Genomic DNA, 25066 nt, shown 5'->3' with positions numbered 1-25066 from the left:
CATTTAGTGGCTATGAGAATATTGGTATTTGTACTCTTTCATTTTATTTTATGTGACACCATTTACTTTCTTCTTATTTATGTCTGAAAAAACTGAAAGATGTGATAAGAAAAGTGAAATATTTTATGTGAATTGAATTTGAAGAAAGAACGTAGAAAAATCACCAGTCTAATCTTCTATTTAATTGTACAGCTCCATCTCTATTATCAACTCGCCGCTGATTGACCAAATGCCCAAAAACCTCCCTTATTGAAGATCAGTATTCTCCATGGCGCCAAGCTTAACCACCACCCTCAAAGAAACGGGACTCAACCATGCTAACAACTCACCTCTCTCCATAAAACTTGAAGCCTCAACGTTCCTTGCAAACAACCACCCTATCCTCACTCAAGTCCCACCAAACATAACCACCTGCACCACTCCCCACGATTCTCCCTCAAACAACACCATCACCGCCGGCTGCTTCGTCGGGTTCAATACCGACGAGCCGCGAAGCCGGCATGTGGTCTCCATGGGCAAGCTCAAGGGAATCAGGTTCAGCAGCATATTCCGTTTCAAGCTCTGGTGGAGCACCCACTGGTCCGGAACCAACGGCCGCGACGTGGAGCACGAAACCCAATTCATGATCTTGGAAAATGACACCGGCAAGGGCCGTCCCTACGTCCTCCTCTTGCCACTCATCGAAGGAGCTTTCAGAGCTTCTCTGCAACCAGGTTCCGATGATTACGTGGACATTTGCATGGAAAGTGGCTCCACGCGCGTCTCTGAATCAACCTTCAGAAGCGCCCTGTATATTCACCTTCACCATGACCCTTATGAGTTAATGAACGAAGCAATGAAAGTGATCAGAGTTCATCTTGGAACTTTCCGGCTTCTAGAAGAGAAAACTCCACCGGCTATTGTGGACAAGTTCGGGTGGTGCACCTGGGATGCCTTCTACCTCAAGGTAGTAAAATATTTCAGTTATATACTCTTTCATTCGCAATCTACAATAGATGCTAAAAAGAGATTAATTTAATGAACCTATTAAAATTAATTTGCAGAAAATCTAGAGAATGTGAACTAAATATGTCCTGTTCCACGATCCAATTTTATACCATTTTAAACTTGAAGCGGTTTTTATGAGGGTAGACTTGAGTTTTGATATATTCACACTTTACCTTATCTTCTATTTTATTTTTTTAATTTTTCTTTTAATTTTTCTACATTTTTATCACCTCACATATCATCATGTCACTTCAGGTGTACATAACTAACATAAGATAACTTTTTCTAGACCTCCTTTTATATTACATTTCTCATTTGTCTATCTATTGTCATCTCTTTCTAATAGGTACACCCTGATGGAGTGCGGCAAGGTGTGAAGGGCCTAGTGGAAGGTGGGTGCCCTCCGGGCTTTGTGATCATCGATGACGGTTGGCAAACCTTTTATCGCGATGACGAGCCGGTAACGGAGGAGCACGGCGGGCTAAGCTTAGAATGCTCGGTGCCGGGTGAGCAGATGTTGGGGAGGCTAGTGAGTTTTGAAGAGAATCGCAAGTTCAAGGGGTACGGCGGAGGAGGGATGGGTGGTTTTGTGAGGGAGCTGAAGGAGGAGTTTGGTGCGTTGGAGCATGTTTATGTGTGGCATGCGTTTTGTGGATACTGGGGTGGGATTAGGCCCGGCGTGAAAGGGATGCCGGAGGCGAAGGTGGTGGCGACGAAGCTCTCTCCAGGGGCGGAGATGATGATGACGGATTTGGCGGTGGTGAAGATTGTGGAGAATGGGGTCGGACTTGTGGCACCGGAAGAGGCACACATGTTGTACGAGGGACTTCACTCGCATTTGCAATCAGTGGGGATTGATGGGGTCAAGATTGACGTCACGCATGTAAGTCTTCGAGTTTATCCAATTCTATATGATACACATATCTATTTCAGCTTGATTATGTTGTTGAAAGTCAATTCAAAGCTTGCTTCAATTGAAAGGGAGAATTTACCACGGTTTAGTGTATATAGTTTGAATTTAATGGATATACACTTTGAGGGGTAAACATCCAATTGAATTCCGCCAATCCAATTGAATTCCGCCAAATAAGTAAATATGTTTTTATTTTAATTAAAATTAAAAATGAATGTAACTCTCCCTTTCACGTGGTAAACATTGATTGGATGTCAGTGTAAAACTATTTTACACCGACGGTGCATATCCTTTAAACTCATATAGTTTTGTTATTTTTTTGGTACATCGGAAAGATAAATTGCACCCGCCAGGAATCGATCTCTGGACCTCCCCCAACCCAACCCATATGTCCCTAGCTCCTACCACTTAAGTTATCCTACAATGAGTTTAGTTTTAAATCTTAAGTGGACCTTAAAAAAAACGAGAATGGTTAAATTGGATGCTCATCAGTTTGTGTTTGGACTTAGAAAATATCTCATTGTAAATGTAAGGGTCAGCAAACTAAGCAGATCATACTTATTAAGGTTCGATCTAATCATAATAATTTATTTCTATATTTTTTTATATATAAAAAGGATCATTCTACACATTCTCAATATAATGAAAATCCAACAAAACACAATTAAATTATTTATTGAATAAAAAAACTTCAAGGAATATAGACTACCGAGACATTTAATTGATGTATTTTATTTATTGTCATTTTTCAAATATTTTGTTTAGTAACTATATTAAGTCATGAAGAGTATTAAATTAATCGGGTGAGGAGCAAGAGAGGATAATTTGAGAGGAAAGACTTTTGTACGTCTTATAAAATGATGAAATTTTAAATCTTTATTTTGAGCTAGGAAATGACCTTATAAAGTTACATGGTATTTTAAATTTTTTTTGATATATTTGTATTTGTATTGATTAATCTAATATCCTCTCAATACCCTTCAATTATGTAACCAAAAAAAATACCCTTCAATTAAATCCCCCATTTAGAGATTTTCCCATGATTTTTTTTTGTCAAAGGTAAGCATATCATTAATAACATGGGCCAGGCCCATAACCCAAAAGGGTAGTACAACTGGTTGGCAAAGCCAGAGATTTTCCCATGATAAATATTTCTGTTTTGGCAACATGACAACATCTATAGCAAAGTCAAATATTTGTGAGGTGAGCTTGGGCTCTAACCTTTGGGCCGAGAGGCATAACATGAGGGATTCAGACTTTTTTTTATTTGAATGGATTAATCAAATAAATGTTTTTTCGGGACTGGGCATCTACATGGAGCTGGCTTTGGGCCCAGAAAATATATAAAGCTGGCTATATTATGTTGTCTTTCACCGATGTTCTCACCTATTCGGAAAAATGACTTTTGCGGGGGTCGAGCTTGTGTTAACACTCTTACAAGGGTCTAACTTGGTTATTACTAGACCGACACTTTGTTGTTATTCAGGTTTTAATATTTTTTTTTTATGTTTTAGTCAAAGTATCCTCACAAACGATAACCATGAGATTAATCTTCCGCCACACAGTCAGCGCACTAAGCTGTAGGGGTTGACCAATGAACTTTTTCCATTCACAAGAGTTTGGAATGGAACCCCCAAACCAATTGCTTAAATGATGAAGTGTTGAACCACTTCGTCAACTCCCTTAGTTTTTCGTGTTTTAGTTTAGGAGAATGATTGTGACACCCAAATTAAAATTAAAGAGGAAATAGATGTAATATAATGATGAGTAATGACTTAATGTAATGATACATAGACATACACTTTTCATGAGACATCATTGAGACATATGACTTCATGATAGTTTTTAACCACCACAACACTTTTTAGCGGTTAAAAACCGTCATAAAATAATATGTCTAAAGAATGTCACAGTATATGTCTATCAATATTTTTTCGTATGACTTCCGAGAGAGGTGAAGAAAAAAATGAGCTGCATCTCAGATGTTAGTACTTTGATGTGTTTAAGAAGAGCTTCGGTAAATCACCCAAAGTACTTAGCCTTAGGTCGTTAGTGATATTTTAGCACTGTGACATGAGCTGAAATTTCTCAAAACAATGTCAAAATATTACTTGACCACCTAAATTAGGATGATTTAACTCCATATTTACTTAGTGTGATTTAGAAGAGTACCATTTAAAATTCTTGAGAATCAGAAAGAGAGACACAGAGAGACAGATTCAGAAAATCAGATCAGAGTACTACTTATTTTGTTCTCGTGCAATTAAAAAAGAGTACTGATTACTATTTTATTAATTTTCATGTGACAGGTTCTAGAGATGGTCTCAGAGGAATATGGTGGTCGTGTTGAACTTGCGAAAGCATACTACAAAGCACTCACTGATTCGGTGAGGAAGCATTTCAAAGGCCACGGTGTTATTTCCAGCATGCAACAGTGCAATGATTTCATGTTCCTTGGCACAGAAACAATATCATTTGGACGAGTTGGTAAATCTTCAAACAATATATACAAGTGTTGTTTTGATCACATGAATAACTAACTTAGCATCTAACTGTGTAACTAACCAATAACCGAATAACTAACTCAATCTCCTTAGTCCTTACTAATTACAATGACTTGTGAGTGTCTAATACTGCTGTGACTGCAATCAGTGTTTATAGATTTATCCATTCATTCATGCAGGGGATGATTTTTGGTGCACTGACCCGGCCGGAGATCCAAACGGCACGTATTGGCTGCAAGGGTGTCACATGGTGCACTGCGCCTACAACAGCTTGTGGATGGGAAACTTTGTCCACCCGGATTGGGATATGTTCCAATCTGATCATGCATGCGCCGAATTCCATGCCGCTTCTCGTGCCATTTCTGGCGGACCGGTTTATGTAAGTGACTCTGTCGGGAGCCACAACTTCAAGTTGCTTAAGAAGCTGGTTCTGCCTGATGGCTCCATTTTGAGGTGCCAACATTATGCACTTCCCACCAGAGATTGCTTATTTGAAGACCCTTTACATGATGGCAAAACCATGCTTAAAATTTGGAACCTCAACAAAGTAAGATAATATAAGTCCTATTTGTGCCTTGTCATATTATTGTTAGTAATTTGAATTTGTATTCCCTACAATTCATCAATTCACACAGTTAATGGATGTGAGCTGTTCGATCAAGACTGGACAACTCTTAAAGTTTATCTTTGCTAATCTTGATGAAATATATGAACTAATCTGGACTACAGAGAACTCAAATCCAATTTGCCAGTATTTGAATTTAGATTATGAGGTTTCATAAATTTTAAGTTTATCTTTGCTATCTGATATTGTCGAAATATATGAGCCGATTTTGACTACACTAAAGTCTTAACCTTTAGTCTCATTTTTGTGTTTTTCTTTGCTAATTGCAGTATAGTGGGGTTTTGGGTTTGTTCAATTGCCAAGGAGGAGGGTGGTGCCCTGAGACGCGGCGAAACAAGAGTGCCTCTGATTGCTCACATTCTGTGACATGCTTTGCAAGTCCTAAAGACATTGAATGGAGCAAAGGGAAAAACCCAATTTGCACCAAAGGGGTAGAAGTCTTTGCTGTGTACATGTTTAAGGATGACAAGTTGATTTTCCTCAAGTACACAGAGTGTGAGCAAGTTTCACTTGAGCCTTTTAGTTTTGAGCTATTGACCGTTTCTCCTGTGGTTGTGCTGCCCAAAAATTCAATCCAATTTGCTCCCATTGGATTGGTTAACATGCTCAATTCTGGGGGATCAATTCTGTCAGTGGAATTTGATAAACAGGACAACTTGGTGAGGATTGGGGTGAAGGGACATGGAGAAATGAAGGTATTTGCATCAGAGAAGCCAGTCAGTTGTAAGATTGATGGAGAGCTTGTTGAATTTGATTATGGTGATAGCATGGTGAAGCTCCAAGTCCCATGGCCTGGTTCTTCAAGGTTGTCTGTGGTTGAGTATTTATTCTAAACCTTGATTTTGTGTCAAGAAGACTCTTGTAGACACATGGTACTCCTATTCAACATTAGATTGTTGTAAAAAACTTTGTGACTGGTAGTATATGTAAATCCCTAAACAATTAAAAGTAAGTTGTTTGAGTCTAAGTATTGTCCATATAAACACTCTGGTTATTGTCTTTGTATTGATACTAAGCTTCTTTCTTAGTTCTCATTGTATCTGGGTTCTAGCACCCCCGTGCTAGCAATGAACACAGTTTTGCTTATAAAAAACAAAGCTTTACTTTTCTGTTGTTTGGTTATATTTGTTGGGAAATGATAGATAAATTAAAAGCAGGAGCACAATTATGACCTCAGTACACACTCCCTAAAACAAATACTTTAGACCATATCTAAAAAATGCAAGCTTAAAGTGTTCAATGGTGCTCATGCATTGGTAACAAAGGATTAGAGTCTATATGCAGTATTGGACTTTGTTTTCACCAATCTAAGCAATGTGAGACTTGTAAGTTAGAATCAACCTAAACAACATTTTGACTGACGGATACCTCAGGCTACATTAATAACGTTCAGAACTGAGACAGAAATATCTACCTGATCGGCAGATCCATATTTACTAACGTTACTGATTTTGAGATTCAAAGATGAAAATATGACAATGCAGTTTTTAATTAGGAATTGGTCTTTATTAAGGGCGCAGGAGTCCAAATTAATGAGACAAGTAGTAGTGACTAGTGAGGCTATCATTTATTGGCTTTTGGTTGCTAGAGGGGGTGTTAGACCAGTTAATGTTCATGATGAGACAGGTGTGAATCAGGGTCGGCCCAAGAGTCAAGCGATCCAAGCAAGAGCTTTAGGCCTAAAAAAAATATTTTTTTTCAAAGTAAAAAAGGCCTCATATTTTTACAAATAAGGCCTAAAAAAAATACTATTACTCACCATTACCTGCCACTTTGTTAGTAGTTTCTTCCCTAATTTTTCTCAAAAAACCTTTATTGATAATTACTAGAAATTAGCAGTCTTAATCGACAATTAGAGCATCTACATTCATCATACTCACTAAAATATCTACACTTCATTTTTTATAATTCTCCATAGTGCCACGTCATCTACACCACTTTATGAATTTTTTACTCCAACCCAACAACTCTTAAAAGTTTTTATAATGGATCCCACAATCAACATCACATTTGTATATTTTTAACGTAAAAAAAATCGTATTTATATATTTTAATATTTATCTCCATTTTAATCTAATTATATTAATTGTAAGTCCTTGTAATAAATACAAATTCATTTTTCAGGTCTAGTGTAGAGTATCTATTCTCACATACTCATTTTTGTCATGTTGGAATTGAATATGTACTCCAATGGTAATAGATACTCATATGAGTATGTATTTAACATTAGATACTACCATTGGAAATGCTCTTAATTGATGTTACCTAATCTTTTTCTTCACCTTTTATTCTCTAACCTCCCATTTTCTCTCAATTAAATCCTAATAACATTTCTACTTTCTCTGTCACTCTCTCAGTTTCTCAAAGCCTCAAAGGGAAAAAAATAAAGTCTTTGTCTCTCAAACTCTCATATCCTTTGTAAAAGAATACTCCTCCATAACTTATTTTTTCTTTGATTAGCCATTGAGAAGAACTAGAGAAGATCAATAGGAAGACAAAACTTCCTTTATTGTAAGTAGTTACACTCTAACCTTTTTGCTGTGATGGTTTCATGGTTATGTTGAGTTTTGATACAATAAAAATTTCTTTTTTCTACAATATAAAAGGACCGTAAAGTACTAACTAATTGGAATTGGATGCAATACAAATTGATTGTGATAATTTAAAAAATGATTTTGCATCTCAAAAAGCTCGAAAAATAAAATTTAAATAAAATAATTAATAAAAAAAATTTTGTAAGCAAAAATTCATCACTTAGGCCTCACTTTAAAGTTCGCTTTAGGCCTCACTTACGGTTGGGCCGGCCCTGTGTGAATGTGATAGTTACCTCAACATTTGGGGTGCACATAGAGACAATTGGCTCCCAAGGTTATATTTACTGTAATATATTTGAGTTGTTAATAGTTTGTTGCTCAATGTGCGAGATTGCTATGAAACTCACTAAGAACTTGTTTTTAGTGGATGCAAAATAAATAAGTGCTCAGATTGCAGTGTTCTGCTCAACACATCAAAAGCAACCAGTGAACTGACCTTGCCGCATGCCCACAATGTTTGAGTGGAAACAGTTTTAGATGTTTGGAAATTCTTATATAATTGATTCTATAGTCAGAATCAATTTCAAGGAAAATTTCTGTAAGTAATTTCTGTGTTTCAGAATTGATTTTGGAAAAAGAGAACTTATCCAAACATGGTAGAAGCATCATGTGTCTCTCTACCTTAGTCTTGGGAAGGGTTGGCTTGATGTCATTGATCAAAATCTGGAATTGGCAAAAGAAAAACAACCCAACTTGGTTTTTTATCCAAGTATCCTTTTTGTCTGTTCTGGAAATCTATGGTCTATTTCTTGCCATTTTGACCGTGGAAAAGTAGAAAGCTTTGAATCTTAATCACTGATTTACACTTGGCAGAAAGTGATTTAACATGTCAATTTGATGCATTGATGTAATGGGACCCAAAAAATTAGGCACTTGTAAGTTTAGGTCTTCTTTACAGCTTACCTATACTTACCTTAGCCAGTCGAGATGATGGCACTGGTTATGCCTAAAATATAATTCTAGAGATCTAATTGAACTGCTACTTAAATCTTAATCATAGGAGTGGAAAAGATATTTAACATGGTTGTCCTTGTCATTAATACGGCTCAAAGTCATGAAGAATAGGAGTGGAAACTTTATTACTTTTATTTTTCTTTACTAATATTCCCAGTCAATAGTGGTTAGATTAATTCTTTACCCCAAGTCAACGTACTAAGTGGTAGAAGCAGACCAATAAATTTTTTTCATTCACAAGAATTAAAATTAAAATTACTAATCACTTATTTAAGGGGCAAAGTACCGAACCAACCATTATTTCAACCCACCTACTAATTGGAAATTTTATTACTTTAATGTAGAATTTTAAAGTCAAGGCCAATATAAAAAGAAAAAGATGACATCAAAGATTCAAAGTCTCTCTGAAAGTGCTTGAAAATGAGAATGTGGATTATATTGGTGATCAATATAAAATCTTTGAACATTTCCTATTGTTGGAATAAAAGAACTTTCACTAACATGGGTGGTGCTCTCTGAATTAATGAAAACACAGGAGTTTTGGATTTTCTTTTCAACGCCTTCCATATAAGTGGCTACAGAATCTCATGATGCAAAGTCTAACTAAGATGCACGTTCCACTAAAGAAATAAAAACAACTGCATAGTTTGTGGAATAAGGAATATTCTTATGATATTTGAATTTCTGAAAAGATGAGTTCAATAAACTAATTAATCATGAAATGAATCTTTCGATTGAGTTCATGAATTGAACTCCACTTTATGTATTCTCTTTTCCTTTTTCAAGAATGTTTATGCTCATGCCAGATGTATTAGCCACGTGAGATTAACCCAATAGCTAATAAAGCATTCTAATCAGTAGCTATTTGACTGGACAACGAGGATGTCACATACCCAACTCAAGGGAGCCATGATTGCCTAGTGTTGTTTGTGACCAATATTCCTTTTTTGAAGCTTCTTCTTCGATGTCATTAGATTTCAGACGATATTTGTATCATCTTTACACGATTTGTAAGTTGTTAGTCATTTTACATATGAATACATTGTATATTTTAAATTAATTACTTGTACAGTGTCACTGGATTAAAGAACTATTCAAAGGCCATTAAAATAAAGTTTGAGCTAGAGTACCCCAAGTGGAATAAGTAACAATTTGCCATGCTGGATCCCAGTGTGAGTATGGGAACTGAAGTTTATAGAATACAGAGTAAAGGCGTGTGAGCAACTTGAGAATAAGAACATGATGATGGTTAAAAACAAATACCGAATCAAAGGGTTTGTTTGTTATGTTAAGTTTAAATTTCACAAATGTCTAAGATAGTGGACCACTGGTTGGGAGTTGGGGAGGAGACAGCAACCCGTATTGATGGCACCAATGTTAAACCTAAACTCAATTCAAATTAATTGCATCTTTAAAATCAATTCTTGGGTTCACAGATTTTCTTTGGTATAAACCACCCGCTATTTTGTCGCTTTTGGACTACCACAATTTTGGAATTGAGATTTAGTCATGATCACATATAAGACTCTTTGTCTCTCCTTCGATAGTATTGTGTCGGGATCAAATCTAGAAATTCTTCAGTATTTTCACACATTCAGTGAGTATTTAGATAAATTTTTAATTCACATTACCACACATTCAATGAAAAAAAAGTCACAATTTTTAAGGAAATAAAAGAGTATGATTGGAGGAAAATACTTTCACATCGATCAAACCCAGCTGAGGTGTCCTAATTGGTAGGTTTGAGAGATTTAAACGTGAAACTAAATATTTTACGGGAAATTTGGTTATTTAAAAAGGATTATTATTCATTCACATCTCAATTTCACTCATTTTCTCATCATCTCTCTACTTTTCTTATCATATTCTCTATTAAAGAAAAAAGCCACATTTTTTAAGGAAATAAAAGAGTATGATTGGAGGAAAAGACTTTCACATCCATCAAACCCAACTAAGGTGTCCTTATTGGTAGGCTTGAGAGATTTAAACGTGAAACTAAATATGTTGTGACGGGAAGTTTGATTATTTAAAAAGAATTATTATTCATTCACATTTCAATTTCACTCATTTTCTCTTCATCTCTCTACTTTTCCAATCTTATTCTCTCTAAATAATTTTATATTATATTTCTAACATACCCCTAACGTAAGAGCTCACTTAGGTTTAAAGCATGTATAAAGCACAATCTCACTTACCATAGACTTAAATTCCACTCTTTATTAGAATAACAAAAGCAACAAAGTTTCAAAAAAAAAGCAACAAGAGTCAAACTCTAGATCATTTAGTCACAGAGACTCTGATACCATGCCATAAATTAATTATCCAAAAATCTTAAACTATTAGATAAATGACTTTTGAATGATTTTATCATATATTTTGGAAAAAAATTATTCTTCAATAAAAAATTCTGCCAAGATTGGCGTGCTTGAGCTTGCAATACTCAATGGTGGCCATAATCAAATTGGTCCAGGGCCTGTGCGCCTCCATTGAGAGGGGCTGATTTGGTGGACCCAAGATCTGCTATAGGTCCAGGCCCTTTGTTCTCTAGGAATGCAGTTGTGTTATCCCTTTCATCTTAATTCCTGAGAGGGAAAGAATGAATGGAAGGAGAAAGGAGAGTGGCTTAATTAAAGTGACAGCAAAAGGCATGAAACTCTCTCATAATTTCATGCCCAAAGCTGGACCTCACTGTTCACAACTTGCGTAAAATTTCTGAATTTTTTGGCGAGTAATAAATTGTTTAGGCTTCACACAACATTGTTCTTTTTAATTTCATCATTAATATAGTAATGAGATAGACTCCCTAACAAATTACATCTTGAGTTTCATTTTAACACCACTTTTTACGTGTATGTAGACTATTGGAGAGAAATATGAAGTGATTAGAGATACGATCACAAGGGCGTATCCAACAGGGTTAGGCAGGGGCCACATCCCCCAAATTTTTTTAGTATTTTACCGATTATAAGTATTTTTTTTGTGGAAATTCATATTACTCATTGTCTCTTTTTATAACTTTTTCTATTGTCATCCTTCACAAACTTTGTAGAATAAATATATTTTATTCAACAATTAATTTACAACTATCTGAACTAAATAGAAGATTTAATGTTGAGGCAACGTAATTTCTTATACTTAGTTCAACTTTAAATCCTTGGAAAATTCTTAAATCATTGGATAACGAGAAAATATGTAAGCTTGTTGAGAAATGTTATGAAGATGATTTTTCCGAGCTGGAAAAAAAAAGAAATTACAGTTTGAGCTAAGACATTGTCATTCAAATGTCTCCATAGATTTTAATTTAGGAAAACCAGTTTATCCGAGTTTTACTAAGTGTTAGTTGAAACTAGATAAACGACAGTGATTCCACTTCTTGATAGATTAATACGTCTTGTTTTAACACTTCATATTTCAATAGCAATGACCATAATGCTCAATATCGTCCTAGACGGTCCAAATGTTCCACAGTTAAGTGAACACACCATATTGGTCAAGTTGGAACAACCAAAGTGAGGTTTATCTCATCCAATAGTTAACAAGCGGAACTACAACACATTTATTAACAATGGAAAAGATACTCAATGGTAATCATCACCTCAAAAGCTATACACAACGACTTCTTAAGGCACAACGTATCGAATGTTACTCACACCATGATGCCTATAAATACACGCTTGATCATTCATATTACATAACATTACTTCTTTTACTAATTCATTGTTCTTCTATGACTTTGAATTTATCTATCTCTTTGATCTAATATTGGCTTAAACGTCAGAGTTCCTTTACAGGTAGTCAGGTATGTTCCCTTACCATGTCTGCTATATGCCACCGTGTTGGAAGAACCATTAAGACCGTGCACCACCACCAGAAATTGAGAGCGTCACAAGAAATTGAGAGCGTCTTCTAACTCAAATTTAGGAAGAACATTACTAGTACCAACTTTAATAATATTACCATTTTAATGGATCCACTGCCATTACCACCCCACCTGAGATGAGATGATACTGCGTGAGTATTTTACTTCCACCATGGAGTAATATACGTCATTCTTTAGGTAGCATGTGAGTAGTTTTTTTCATTTTAATCAAACTGCAAAACAAGTTTAACAGGACGAGTTAGCATGCATTTGCACTACATCAATTAAAAGAAAAATTAAAATCAATATTGAAGGAATAAAAACAAAAAAGGTAAATTATGTGGTATTCTGAATTGTTTTTTGGTATGGTACCCGTATTAAGTAATTTAATAGATTATTATCATGTTATTCAAGGTAAATATTACATCTTTAGATTTTACTTTACTTATCAATTAACTTTATCTTATGAAATTCATATTTTAATGAAAAATGAATGAGTGGTGTAAACGTATGATGGTGATGGAGATGCGCGTAAAATGACCATGGTTGATGGATGAATAAAGCTCAGAAAACATAACTTGTAAATATCACGTTCCTAAGAATGCAACGCTGCATTAATACGATAGAGTAAAATCAAACTTTGAATCTCCCAGAGGTCTCTACTGTGCTCAGAGATCCAACGGCCAGGGGCTCCTAGTAACTAGTAGCTAGATCTGGAGCTGCACTCCTAGCCCCTGCAGCAGGGGTCTAGACTCAGCGGTGGGATGGTTGAGGAAATCTGTATCCTCTTCCCAGTTGGCGCTATCCACTCTTGAGGTGATCGATAGAGTGAGCGATCGGTCTAGGGGGTGATCGTCCAAGGGTAAGTCCAGTGAATGAGTCAATCGGTCTTACCGACTCCTATAACACTTTGCAATTTAAGGAATTAATGGCTCTAATAAAAGAAAGCATTTGAGTGTCAATCTCCATTCGCTTTACCAATTTTTTTTTTGAAAAATCTTATGATAAAATTTCTACTCATAATGGATTCTAATCTCGAAACTTCTTTATTGTTGAGAAGGAGTTCTCGCAAAATAAAAAACTTATTGGTTTTTGGAAATTGAACTTTCCTATGAAACTGTACAAAATAAAATTTCTACTCAACATGTGTTGACGTCTTTACGTGATTTAGTGGTGTGTATCAAACACGATAATTGAATGAATTTACAATTTATCGATAGAAGACACCAATTGATTTTATGAAAAATTAATTAGACCAACATCTAATCAAATGTAGTGCCGCACGGTGGTAAATGCAAATTAGTGCATATTCATGCAATAAAAATCTACAATGATGATGATTCATGTAAAACACATTCTAACACTCAAGTAAACTCAACTTCAGAAGAGTAATAAGAGAAAAAATGAATTGTGCTTAGGTTATAATTCAGTCAAATCTATATATGTAGTGGACGTCTAATCCATTATAGAGACAGTTGATAGTTTGTCAACTTGTCATTTAGGTGACATTTGATATTTTAGTCTTTTTTAAGTGGACTTAACCCTAATTTTAACAACTTAACTATATCTTAAACTAGTTAATTAGAAGAGTGAAAGTTCTGAACTTGGTCGTCGTGGCTGACCAGTTTGACATAGGAAAATAATTTTTTTAGTCCACTTATTATTTGTTTATTATACTGCCCCTTAAATATTAATTTTTTTTTTAAGTTTCTGCTTTTAATTTGTGTCGATGTTTTTGGTTTTATAACGATTTTATGGTTTGTCCATTGCCATCCAAACCCGCAGAGTGTTTCTGAGTACTTTGAAGGGTGGATGGGCTCAAAAGTTCCACTCTCCATCACTTCTTCTGAAGCCAAGCTAGGCATACGAAACCAGACAAAAACAAAGAAGAATCCTACAAATTCTTCAGTTTCTCAGCAGTTAGTTTTACTCTGAACAGGTATTAGAATATGCATTCATTAGAGAACAGTAACTGTTCTAGCTTCAGGATTTAAGCCCTGACAAACAGGAACCACAAGCTTTAACTTCACCAAACACTTTAATTGCTGCCATATACTTCAATCACAGGTAAGTGTTATCTGTGTTGACTGGTTTTCAAAGCAAGTATAAAACCAAAGACCTGTAATTTCCTCAGCTGTTTTTTCCTCACAAAGTTTGTTCTGTGTTTTGCGTAGGTTTGAGATGGTGAACGTTAAACTGAAAACCATGTTCTGCTTGAGGCACTTTCTGGTGCTGTCTTTGGCTTTGAATGTCAGTTTGATCCTCAAAATGCTGTGTGTGGGTGAACAAGATAACAACTGGTGTTGCTTGCAGAAAAGGGGGCATAATCACCTCATACACAAAGCGCGTTTGGCTGCTTCAGCAGTTGTCAACTCTACTCGTGCAGATCATGGCTCAGCCAGAGATAGAGTAATCAACCTTGACCAGTAAGTGCAAGCTAAGATTTGATTCTTTGTTATTGTTTACCTTTCTCTGATCATGTGAAAATTAATTAAATGCCTGCATTAAGGTTGCTAATTTTAGTGTTGTTTGGGTGAGAGCAGCTTTATTGAGCATAGCATATACTCATCACTATTCACTACCCCCCTATTCTTTCTCTTCTTCACATCCACAGTAAACAAATATCTTTTCATTCTTTGACTTAACAGTTTGATTGTTGGTTGAAAAGTTTCACATTACTTACAAATATAAGTAAATAACTGTAACAACTAACAAATATAAGTAAATAACTGTTTATAAAGAGGGGAGTAACTTCTATATTTTCCATAGAGTTAGATGTAACCCAAATTTAAAGATGTTTTTTATAAGATAATCTCACATATATGTTTTGGCAATTTGATGAAAACAATGCTTTTGCTTTACAGGAGTAAATTAAAACTAAATATAAGTCAAGTGTTTCCTTTTTTTTATACATCAGAAAATTAGTGTTTCTCTTCTTTATAATCACTTACACTATTTAGTTTTTTTTTTAAAAGGGAAATGTTTGTTCATCTTTTTTTCCTTTTATGTTTGTGAAAGAGAATGGTCATCTCTGTTTGACGTAGGGGGCCGGGCCAGTACTTACGTCGTTCATTGTGCTTTGCTTCCTGCTCTTGTTCCTGGTAAAGACAGGGACAACTCATACGCTCTACTGTGATTTAAACAAAAAAAAAAACAGAGACGTAATAAAAGAAATCATTTTATTGATGAAACTAATAAATTTCTAATAAAGTTGCATTTAAGAACAAAGAGCAAGTTTGATTTTTTAAGACATGTGTCTACTACGAGGTAATCTTGTTCAAGTTGACAACATATGTTTGATTTAAAACTAATAAATAGAAGAAATATCAGTTTCAAAAAAAAATCATTTAAATATATTCAAAAAATGACTTATTCTCTATTATATTTATTTATACCGCATAAAAGGATATCTTTAATTGGTTACTAGAAGTATATTTATAATATTTGGATGCATATTGGGACTTGGTTAGGTTAGTTGTGAAAATAGTGATGCAAACAGGGACACTCCATCCATCGTGTTTAATGATGGTATTTTGTCAGCTCTCTGTTCCCGAGTTGGAGGGTCGGTATTTGTTGGGGGAAATAATGAGAGCTCTTCACCGGAATTACAAATACTGGTAGGGATAAAAAAATAACTTCATAGATCAATGAATATTAATAAGAGGATGTAAACCATCTATGATATTAATAAGCTTTTGACATCTGAATTAAATATCATAGAGAGCACCCTGGTCTTTAGCTTAGCTAGACACTAGAGTTAGACACTACGCTAGTCATAGCTTAGCTCCTGCTAGGCTGCTACACTGTTGAGAGTTGAGACTTGAGACTAAAATAAAGGGATTTGGGTTTCGCACCCCACCTATTGGGTTTGGCACCCCATGTATTCAATACGGAAATTTAATTTCCGTTTTCAAAACGGAATTTAAAATTCCGATTTGTTTTTTATATGCAATGAACGGTTGAAAATGTGTCACATATGCTAAAATACATAACGGTTTTTTAATTTCCGTTTTTTTCGTATTAAAATCGGAATTTAAATTCCCGTTTTTAATAAAGTGGGGTGCGAAACCCAATAGGTGGGGTGCCAAACCAAATTCCCTAAAATAAATGACTAAATGTAGCACCATGTATGGGCAGTTTTTATTGACATTTGACCAGCGTCAGGGATAATTTTTAATGTTTTTTGATTAAAACAGTTTATTTAAAATGTTAAATTATTTTTGTTAATTATTTTTGTAAGATTATTTAATTAATTATTTTTGACAATAAATCAATTATGATAATATATATTTAAAAATATGTTGGTAGCATTCTCTATGATAACATTACTAATTATAACATTAATATTTAAAGTTGGGGTCGTCTAAATAAATTTAGACAAAGTTTGAGTTGAACCACCCTAGTTTTGAGTGACATTCATCCCTCCTTGACGGGTGGGTTTTGTTTTTTTTTTTTTGGTCAATGGAAGGATTAACATTCAAAGATTGCCTAATGACACTTACATCAATGAGACTTAAACCCATAATGTGATTCTGCAATGCATAATCTGATAACAAATTAAGTTTAAAGCATGCTCACTCAATATACTTGTAGAGCCCCTACTTTTTTCTTCGGGTGTAGAAAGAACCATACCTTGAAAACTCAATATACTTCTAATGTCAAATCGGGATCCACCTAGCGCACATTTCGTGACATTGCCCTCTTAATTTTTTATCTCCTAATAATTTATTTTTTGAAAAATGAACATTTGTGTGTCAACACAAGCAAAAAGGAATCAAACTCTAGGGGTAGAAGCTATTTGCTTAGTTTTACATGGTTCAATGAAATTTAAAATAAGTAGGCTAAGATTTTTATATTTATTTATCTTAAATATTATTGATCCACCTAAAACTAGCACTAAAACATTTTTTACTTTTCACACCAGCTAAAAAGTGTAAGTGTAGCCATAGCATAAAAAATGTTTCATAAATTTTACGCAATGATTTTTGACTCTCTCATGTTCTGGTGTTACATATTCTCTTTAATTTTGTAATAATTTCTTGTACTCTATGGTAATACTGTGAGAAAATGTAACATATTGTGAGGGAAATACAATAATTATTATGTAGTAATTGATCCCTATTGTTAGATAAAAAACACCTTTTTAGTGATGTTAAAAAATTTATTGCTTGAAATGAACCTTTTATGACAACAAATATGAATTGATTCCTAATCCACATTTAAACAACACTTTTTACCTGTTGCGTACCTTTATTGCTAAAAGCTACTATTATTATAAATGTAGTGTAGAGTGATTTAATCAAAACTTTGTTACGATCATTTAGACATCCCTTTAAAGTTATTCTATTAGGACACTTGTTTTATATATTATTTTGCATGGCTTGAAAAGAAATAGAGAACGAAGAAAGAAAGTGCGAAATTAGATGGGTGATGAGATAAAGAAGGGATGGAGGAAAAAAATGTAGGACATAACTGATCAAGTTGCTTTATGTGATAAAATTAAGATGGGTTATGTGATAAAGAAGAGGCTTTAATTATTCGACTTTATTAGAGTGAGTTATATCTTTTTCTATGTGAGCACTACATTTAGTGCCTGCAAGTTTCTAGTTTCTTTCCCTTATTTTTTAAGCTTTATAAACAAAGCAACATTTTGTTGTAGATGGATCGGATAAAAAAAAGATTCAGTTCTTTGTTTTGCTTTAGTTCTTTACTTCTTCAATATATTCAATAGCAGTAGTAAGTAGCTCTAGTGTCAGGATTTAATACTCATGGATGGGAAAAGATTCACAAGTGTAACAAGTCTCATATTAGATGGAAATTAACATTTTGAGCAACATATTAGTATTTGAACAAGGATTCATACAGTTCATACCTTAGAATTTTGGTTGGGATGTGTTGTTTGTGTGGTTTAAATGTATTATAAGCATGAGCAGGAGTTATATGATGTTCCTTAAGGACAGGTAGTCCTGAGTCTCAAATTACTAAAAACGTAGGTATTGTTTTAGGGGATTTAAGAGCACAAGGCATAGCAATATATACACTCTTTACTACTAGCATATCAGAGATCTTCTTGGAAGAAGAATGAATAGCTATTACCGAAGAAGTTGGTGGGTGTCATGTGCCTTTTTGGTGGTCTTTTGCATTGACCAAAAGTCTTACTTTTAACGAGAGACCTTTACAACCTTTCGCCGCCTCGATTCTGAATCACTCAAATGTAGGATGTCAAAATTACCCACACCCGTGAATACCCGCGGATAAAAACCCGCTATGGGTAAAATTACCCATGTCCACGGGTATCCACGGATTTATTTCATGGATATTTTCACTATCCATTTATTAATGGGGCGGGTACGGATATTGATGTATCCATACTCGTGGATACTCACCCGATATATAAAATACTAAAGGCTTAATTGCAACTTTGGTCCCCGACGTTTACCAATACCACGATTTTGGTCCCCCACCTAATTTAATTACATGGATGGTCCCCGACGTTGTAGGCCGTGTGCAACGTTAGTCCTACCGTTTATTTCTTAATGGAGGAGGCTTACGTGGACGTCCAATTGGAGAGAGAAAGAAGGTATGAGGAGAGAGGGAAGCACGTGAGTATCACGTGAACCTTATCTGAACCCATTATACCCAAACCCCTGACCTCCCTAGAACGAAGAAGGTAACACGATTTATATCCCTAGGGTTTCAGATTTTGGTATAATGGGTTCATATAAGGTTCACGTGAGTTCACGCGATACTCACGTGCTTCCCTCTCTTCTCATACCTCTTTTTTCTCTCCAACTAGACGTCCACGTAAGTCTCCTCCATTAAGAAATAAACGGTAGGACTAACGTTGCACACGACCTACAACGTCGGGGACCATTTATGTAATTAAATTAGGTGAGGGACCAAAATCGTGGCATAACGTCGGGGACCAAAGTTGCAATTAAGCCAATACTAAAATATCGTTTATATGTAAATACATAGATGTATATTAAATATCTAATGAATTTGTGTTTAAGTTATAGTACTTTTTCAAGTAAACTTATACAATGGTAATGGTAAAAAGAAGCCCTTAGATCCAAAAAAGAGTAGAAAAGAAGTATTTTCCTTTACACATTGATTGACAGTAAAGTCCAATGTTAAATTTATATTTAACATAATTTTCTTTTGAACAAATATATGTGAATTCATTTATGTTCATGAGTGTCGAGTGCTCATGGATATCCACGGATAGTTTAAAATCCGGTTAAAACCCACTAAATGGATATCCATGTGGGTATGGAGCGGGGTATGGATATAAATTTTTACATGTGGAGCGGGTGGTAGGTATATACTATTCATGCTCACTCGTACCCATTGACATCCCTACTCAAATGTGTAGCTCTGTATACTTTTACCTTTTCTGCTTCCTATTGGTGGTGTTGTTCCATGTATCATCCCAATCCCAATCCCACGATCTCAATCCGTAACTATGAGATTAATCATTGTCTCATAGTCACCGCACTAAGCAATAGATGATTAAGTGAGTAAAAAGTTATGTTGAAAGAAAAAGAAAGTATTGATGAGTATAAAAGTGAGATAATTCATTCGTTTAATCTTGTGAATTTTGTTGAAAGATGTTGTGTATAATCTATTTATGTTGTTTTCTCTTAGTCAATGTGAAGATCTCCTAAAGAGTTTAATGCATATCGCGGCTCAATCCTCACTATGAACCGGCTTTTGAAATAGAGTTAGACCTACCCAGAATTCTCGAACCATCACTTATTAGGTGGGACCTTTTTTTGGGAATGGATTATGGAAGTCCATGTCTAATTAACCTTTTTCTTACTTCGGTTTTTCCTTAGCTGAGGATGACACAGCCCATTGATCTGATGCCCACCTATCTATCTAATCCAATCAATTTTTGGATGACACAGATGGACCCGCCAATTTTTCCCCTGATATTTTCTTTTTTCCCATGACCTTACCCATGCTCCATGATCAGTCCTTAATAACTCATCAGAGGGTTCAATTCTCCTCCTTCATTTTCCTTACATGCCCCACTCTGCTTCACTGTTCTTGCAATCTACCCTACTTATTTCAGACTCTCCTAGGAAAAAGAAAGATTACTCCACGTTGTTTCTGAATTCTGATCTCAGTTCGTGCCCTACATATACATGGATCGATTATATTATATTGGACACTTTGCAGTGAGAACTGAGAAGTGACACGAATGCAGCATCTTATATGCTTGATTGAATATAAAGTATGGTGCAATTAAATTAGTATCAACTTTATTGGTAATGATACAAATTGATAATTTAAAGGACAGGATATTATTTTGAAAATGTTAGTAGTACTTCTTTTCATACATGCATTTTATATTATTCCTTTACAGCTATAGATTTTAATCATATGGTCATGTTTCCAATTATTCTGAGATTGTGTCTAATTAGATAATTAGATGTTAATTAGATTTGAAAGTTTGTTAATGTTAGTTATTATTACTATTATGCATTGCAGTGGAGATCCAACAATGTATGAAGGGTTTTGGCGAAGAATGGGTGAGAAGACGACTTTAGTAATTCCGGGGTGGCAATCCATGAGCTATTTTTCTGATGGAGCAACAAGCATTTGCTGGTTCATGGAGAGGGAGTTTGAGAAGGAAGTGTTGAGGTTGCATAGAGTGGTGGGCAATGCAGTCACAGAAGGTCGTCACGTTGTTGTTGGGACCGGTTCTTCTCAGCTAATATTGGCTGCTCTTTATGCTCTGTCCTCGCCACATGCTGCTCAACCAATCAGTGTTGTATCTGCCGCACCCTTTTACTCGGTCAGTCACATGCAAATATCATCTTTTTTTTTTCTCTACTTTGAACTTGTTTGATGCTAAAGCGATTTCTCTTATGTGCTAATTAACTAAAGTATTGTATGTAATTAATTATAAGACGAGCACTAAATATATTGAAACTAAAAGAGCATATCTTTTGTTCACCTCGGAGAGACTCAGTGATAAACACACCGCCTAACTCTCAGTATCAGTGTAAGAGTGAAGATGTCTTAACCCCCTTAACTTTGGTCCTCTTATAAGATTAAAGGTGTCTCTTGGGCTTTTGTCATTTAGGTGTTATCTTTGCGGTGCTTTGTTAGGTCTTTAAATCACATAATGATTTTAGGGGGGTTTTTTTTTTTTTTGGGGGGGGGGGGGGGGGTTAAGTGGGTTTTGAATTCATATATGACGTACATGTTTGTTGGGCTTCGAGCGCCCCCAAGTGATTGATTTACAGTAAAGTGTGTCTCGGGACCTGAGTTGGGTTACTTTGAGGAATATAACCCGAGGTTTAGGCCATGCTACTGTAAGCGCTAATTCAGTAGGCACACAACCCTCCAATCCCTTAAGCCTTGTGTTTATTGGGCTTGAATAGTGAGGAAAATCCCGGTGTTTAGACCAGGCTAGTGTACACGGTAGCTCGGTAGGCAAATCTTCCTGTTTTCATGTACTTATTACATAATCTCCCTCATCTTTTAGTTTATGATTGGATACCAGTTGGTATTAGTGCGACTAGATATTTGCTAACAAAACTCTTTATATGTATTAGGATGAAAGTCTGCTTACGTTGCACTAAAAAAGTATACAAACACGTACTTAGTCCTTTGTTGTTTGTCTTATAATCAATGTCTTCTTCTCTCTGACTGTCATACCCTCGCATGCCTGCACCTGATCACATGAACACTTGTGCTCAACAGTGGCATGTGCTGAGCTGATATTGTGAATCATTGTGAACCGAGACAAACTAGATGGTCATTCTCACAATTCAAAAATGGAAAAAAGGGATAAAGGGTTATCTACCTTGGTTATTTAGAAAAGAATAAAAAATGCACCTTCTGAGAATTCAGTACACAGGTTTTATATGAATGGCAAATTTAACTGTACTGAATGAATCAAGAACATAAAAAGGATTTAATATTCCTTTTATTTATAATTAGTAGGATTATTAGGATGATTGATTTTGATGATTTAAATTTTCTTTCTAGTAGTACTACAAACCTCTGACCTAAATACATATATTTATTTAGTACTTTTTAAAGTATTAGGAAAATGTTGGAGAATCTGAAGTGTGTTATTTTAACCGTTTTTAGCATGACCAGTTCATGGTTTAACATTGAATTGGTGAATTACTTGCAGTCCTACCCATTAATGGTAGATTACCAGAAATCAGGTCTTCACAAATGGGATGGTGATGCAGAGAGTTTTGACAAAGATGGTCCTTACATTGAGCTGGTTACTTCTCCGAATAACCCTGATGGATATACAAGGCGATCGGTGGTTAACCGAAGCCAGGGAATATTGGTTCATGACCTTGCCTATTATTGGCCTCAGTACACTCCAATATCATCCCCTTCAGATCATGACCTTACTCTTTTCACTGTCTCAAAAAGTACTGGTCATGCAGGAATGCGCATAGGGTAAGCTCATCATAATAGTACTCTGTCTTCCTCAATTATTCATATGAATTATGAAGTACTCCCTTTATAAATCAGCTCAAACTTTATGACATAAAAGAATGGATCAAGATCTTATGTGCAAAAACAGTATCTCAATTTCCTATTTCATCAATGAAATATTACCTCGTTAATTAAAAAAGACATAAATGAGGAAGCTAAATCAAAATTTGATTGGTAGGACAATAAATTGCGATACAAATTAGGCTAGAAGATTTCAATTCCTAAAAAAGATATGGAGAGCCATTTAGCATGATTAGTATAGGAGTGTACTTTAGTGTAAAAATCACTAGTTCCACTACTTTACTAGAGTCAATAAAATTTAGTGAGTGTTTAGATTTTTTTTTGAACTCAACGTTGCAAAATTTTGCTTTTCCAATCCACGTTGAACTCAATGTGTCAAAATTTTGCTTCTACGTTCAAGTTGAACTCAACGTGCCAAATTCTAGAAGTTACGTCTGCACCAACACCTAAACAAACATATACTTACACAATTTAATCATGTATTATTACATCATAAAAACATTTATCATTCATAACTTTTTTGACTATGATAATAGTCCCATAGAAGTTAAATTATCTAGTGATCAAGTAACACTATGCTGCATGATTGAATAGTCCAGAACATTATATGAAAAAATCAAATTTAATAGATCAGATAAATTTTCTCGAAGTTCAAATTATACTTGTTGCTAGGTGGGCTCTTGTGAAAGACAGAGAGGTAGCAAAGAAAATGACTAAATTCATAGAGCTAGCTACAATTGGTGTCTCCAAGGATTCTCAACTCAGGGCTGCCAAGGTTTTGAAAACAGTGTCTGACAGCTGCGAACAAGAAAATTTTCAAGATGGGGAATCATTTTTCGAGTACAGTTTTAAGATCATGGCACAAAGGTGGAAGCTGCTGAGAGAAGCAGTTGAGGGTGGTGGTTTGTTCAGTCTGCCCCAATTTTCACCTGCATTCTGCACCTTTTTTGACCAAGTGACAGAACCTCAACCAGGTAATTAAATCAATGAATCTGCATTCCCTTCAATCCATAAATTTACGCACTTAAGGAATCTGAGTCTTTCAATTAAAATCAGACGACTCAAATTTTAAGTTTATCTCTATTGTCCATTTTTTATGTATATGAGCGGGCCGCTATCTTGATCGCACTACTTAGTTTTTCCTGTGTGAATGTAGGATTACCCCTAGGGCAAGGTACCCAAATCCTAAATCAATTGACAAATTTGATTGGGGAATTCACTATTTAATGCATGTCCACAAGCTAGTTTTATGTCTAGAAATGATTTTTCCTTGTTTATTTTGCAGGCTTTGCATGGATGAGGTGTGAGGGAGATATAGAAGACTGTGAAAGCTTCCTTCGAGGACATAAGATTTTGACAAGAAGTGGGAAACAATTTGGGGCTAGCCCAAAGTATGTAAGGATTAGCATGCTGGATACAGATGAAAATTTTAGCCACTTCATAGATAGGCTATATGCCATACAACAGTGAATGGAAATTTCTCAGTGACATTAAGTTTACATATACTGATAGAAGTCAACTATTAGCAAATTTCTCTATCTACACTTGACAACAAAGTTGATTACTGTAGTACTTGTTCTCCCTGTTCGCTAATAATACTGAAGGAGATACACTAGACATGCATGGCACATTGAATTCAATGTTCAGAAAGTACATAAAGAGAATGAGTTATTCAAACAAGAAATGTTGAACAAATTTGAAGTTAAGGACTCACATCTTTTAAATTTTCATTTCTCCACTAAGACCTTGATGAGAATATAAAAGTGTTTACACTGATTTTTGGTAAACAAATATCCTCTTAGTTCGACTAAAGGAAGTTTAGATTTCAGGGTCCTTTTGAGAAAACGCTTTGCCAAAGTGTTGTGTGTACATGAATGTGTTTTCGACAATAACAAGCAGCTCAGATGAAACTGGATTTTATTGAATACGAGTCGATTACAAAACAGTCAAACAAACTAAAATAACATGAAAACTACATGAACTGCAGATTTCGACAAACAAACTACACAAAAGAACTGGAAATCAACAAGCTGAAATGCAGGGAAACTAAAGTGTTGGTTCTGCAACGTACTCCTCCATCATCACGTTTTGCTCCTTGAGTCTCATTGATGCGGACATTAGAGCTTTCTGGTG

The 25066-nt window shown here is 35.2% G+C and overlaps 2 protein-coding genes across 3 annotated transcripts; both read left to right on the top strand.

Moving 5' to 3' along the window:
• The first annotated feature begins 116 nt into the window (after window positions 1-116).
• LOC130711497 (galactinol--sucrose galactosyltransferase-like) lies at window positions 117-6138 on the top strand. Its single transcript, XM_057561158.1, has 5 exons — window positions 117-946; window positions 1334-1870; window positions 4210-4387; window positions 4584-4951; window positions 5299-6138. Exons 1-5 carry the CDS (start codon window positions 269-271, stop codon window positions 5860-5862), a joined length of 2325 nt encoding a protein of 774 aa, XP_057417141.1. The 5' UTR covers window positions 117-268; the 3' UTR covers window positions 5863-6138.
• Window positions 6139-14130: 7992 nt separating this feature from the next.
• On the top strand, window positions 14131-24502 carry LOC130714032 (tryptophan aminotransferase-related protein 2-like). Of its 2 annotated transcripts, none has more exons than XM_057563882.1 (6): window positions 14131-14503; window positions 14611-14862; window positions 20933-21239; window positions 22593-22873; window positions 23627-23907; window positions 24219-24502. In XM_057563882.1, exons 2-6 carry the CDS (start codon window positions 14618-14620, stop codon window positions 24401-24403), a joined length of 1299 nt encoding a protein of 432 aa, XP_057419865.1. In that variant the 5' UTR covers window positions 14131-14503; window positions 14611-14617; the 3' UTR covers window positions 24404-24502. The 2 variants fall into 2 exon arrangements, with proteins under 2 accessions (XP_057419865.1, XP_057419864.1); XM_057563881.1 differs by having other exon boundaries at window positions 14138-14503; window positions 23606-23907.
• The last annotated feature ends 564 nt before the right edge of the window (window positions 24503-25066 follow it).

Source organism: Lotus japonicus, chromosome 4 (assembly GCF_012489685.1).
Source record: "Lotus japonicus ecotype B-129 chromosome 4, LjGifu_v1.2".
Lineage (NCBI taxonomy): Eukaryota > Viridiplantae > Streptophyta > Magnoliopsida > Fabales > Fabaceae > Lotus > Lotus japonicus.
This window is presented reverse-complemented; position numbering and strand designations above follow the sequence as displayed.

Coding starts and splice junctions, on each gene's coding strand:
- LOC130711497 (XM_057561158.1), top strand. CDS start 269: ATGGCGCCAAGCTTAACCACCACCCTCAAAGAAACGGGACTCAACCAT. Junction 1,871..4,209: donor TCAAGATTGACGTCACGCAT/GTAAGTCTTCGA, acceptor TTCATGTGACAG/GTTCTAGAGATGGTCTCAGA. Junction 4,952..5,298: donor AAATTTGGAACCTCAACAAA/GTAAGATAATAT, acceptor TGCTAATTGCAG/TATAGTGGGGTTTTGGGTTT.
- LOC130714032 (XM_057563881.1), top strand. CDS start 14,618: ATGGTGAACGTTAAACTGAAAACCATGTTCTGCTTGAGGCACTTTCTG. Junction 14,863..20,932: donor AGAGTAATCAACCTTGACCA/GTAAGTGCAAGC, acceptor TATGCATTGCAG/TGGAGATCCAACAATGTATG. Junction 23,908..24,218: donor AGTGACAGAACCTCAACCAG/GTAATTAAATCA, acceptor TTTATTTTGCAG/GCTTTGCATGGATGAGGTGT.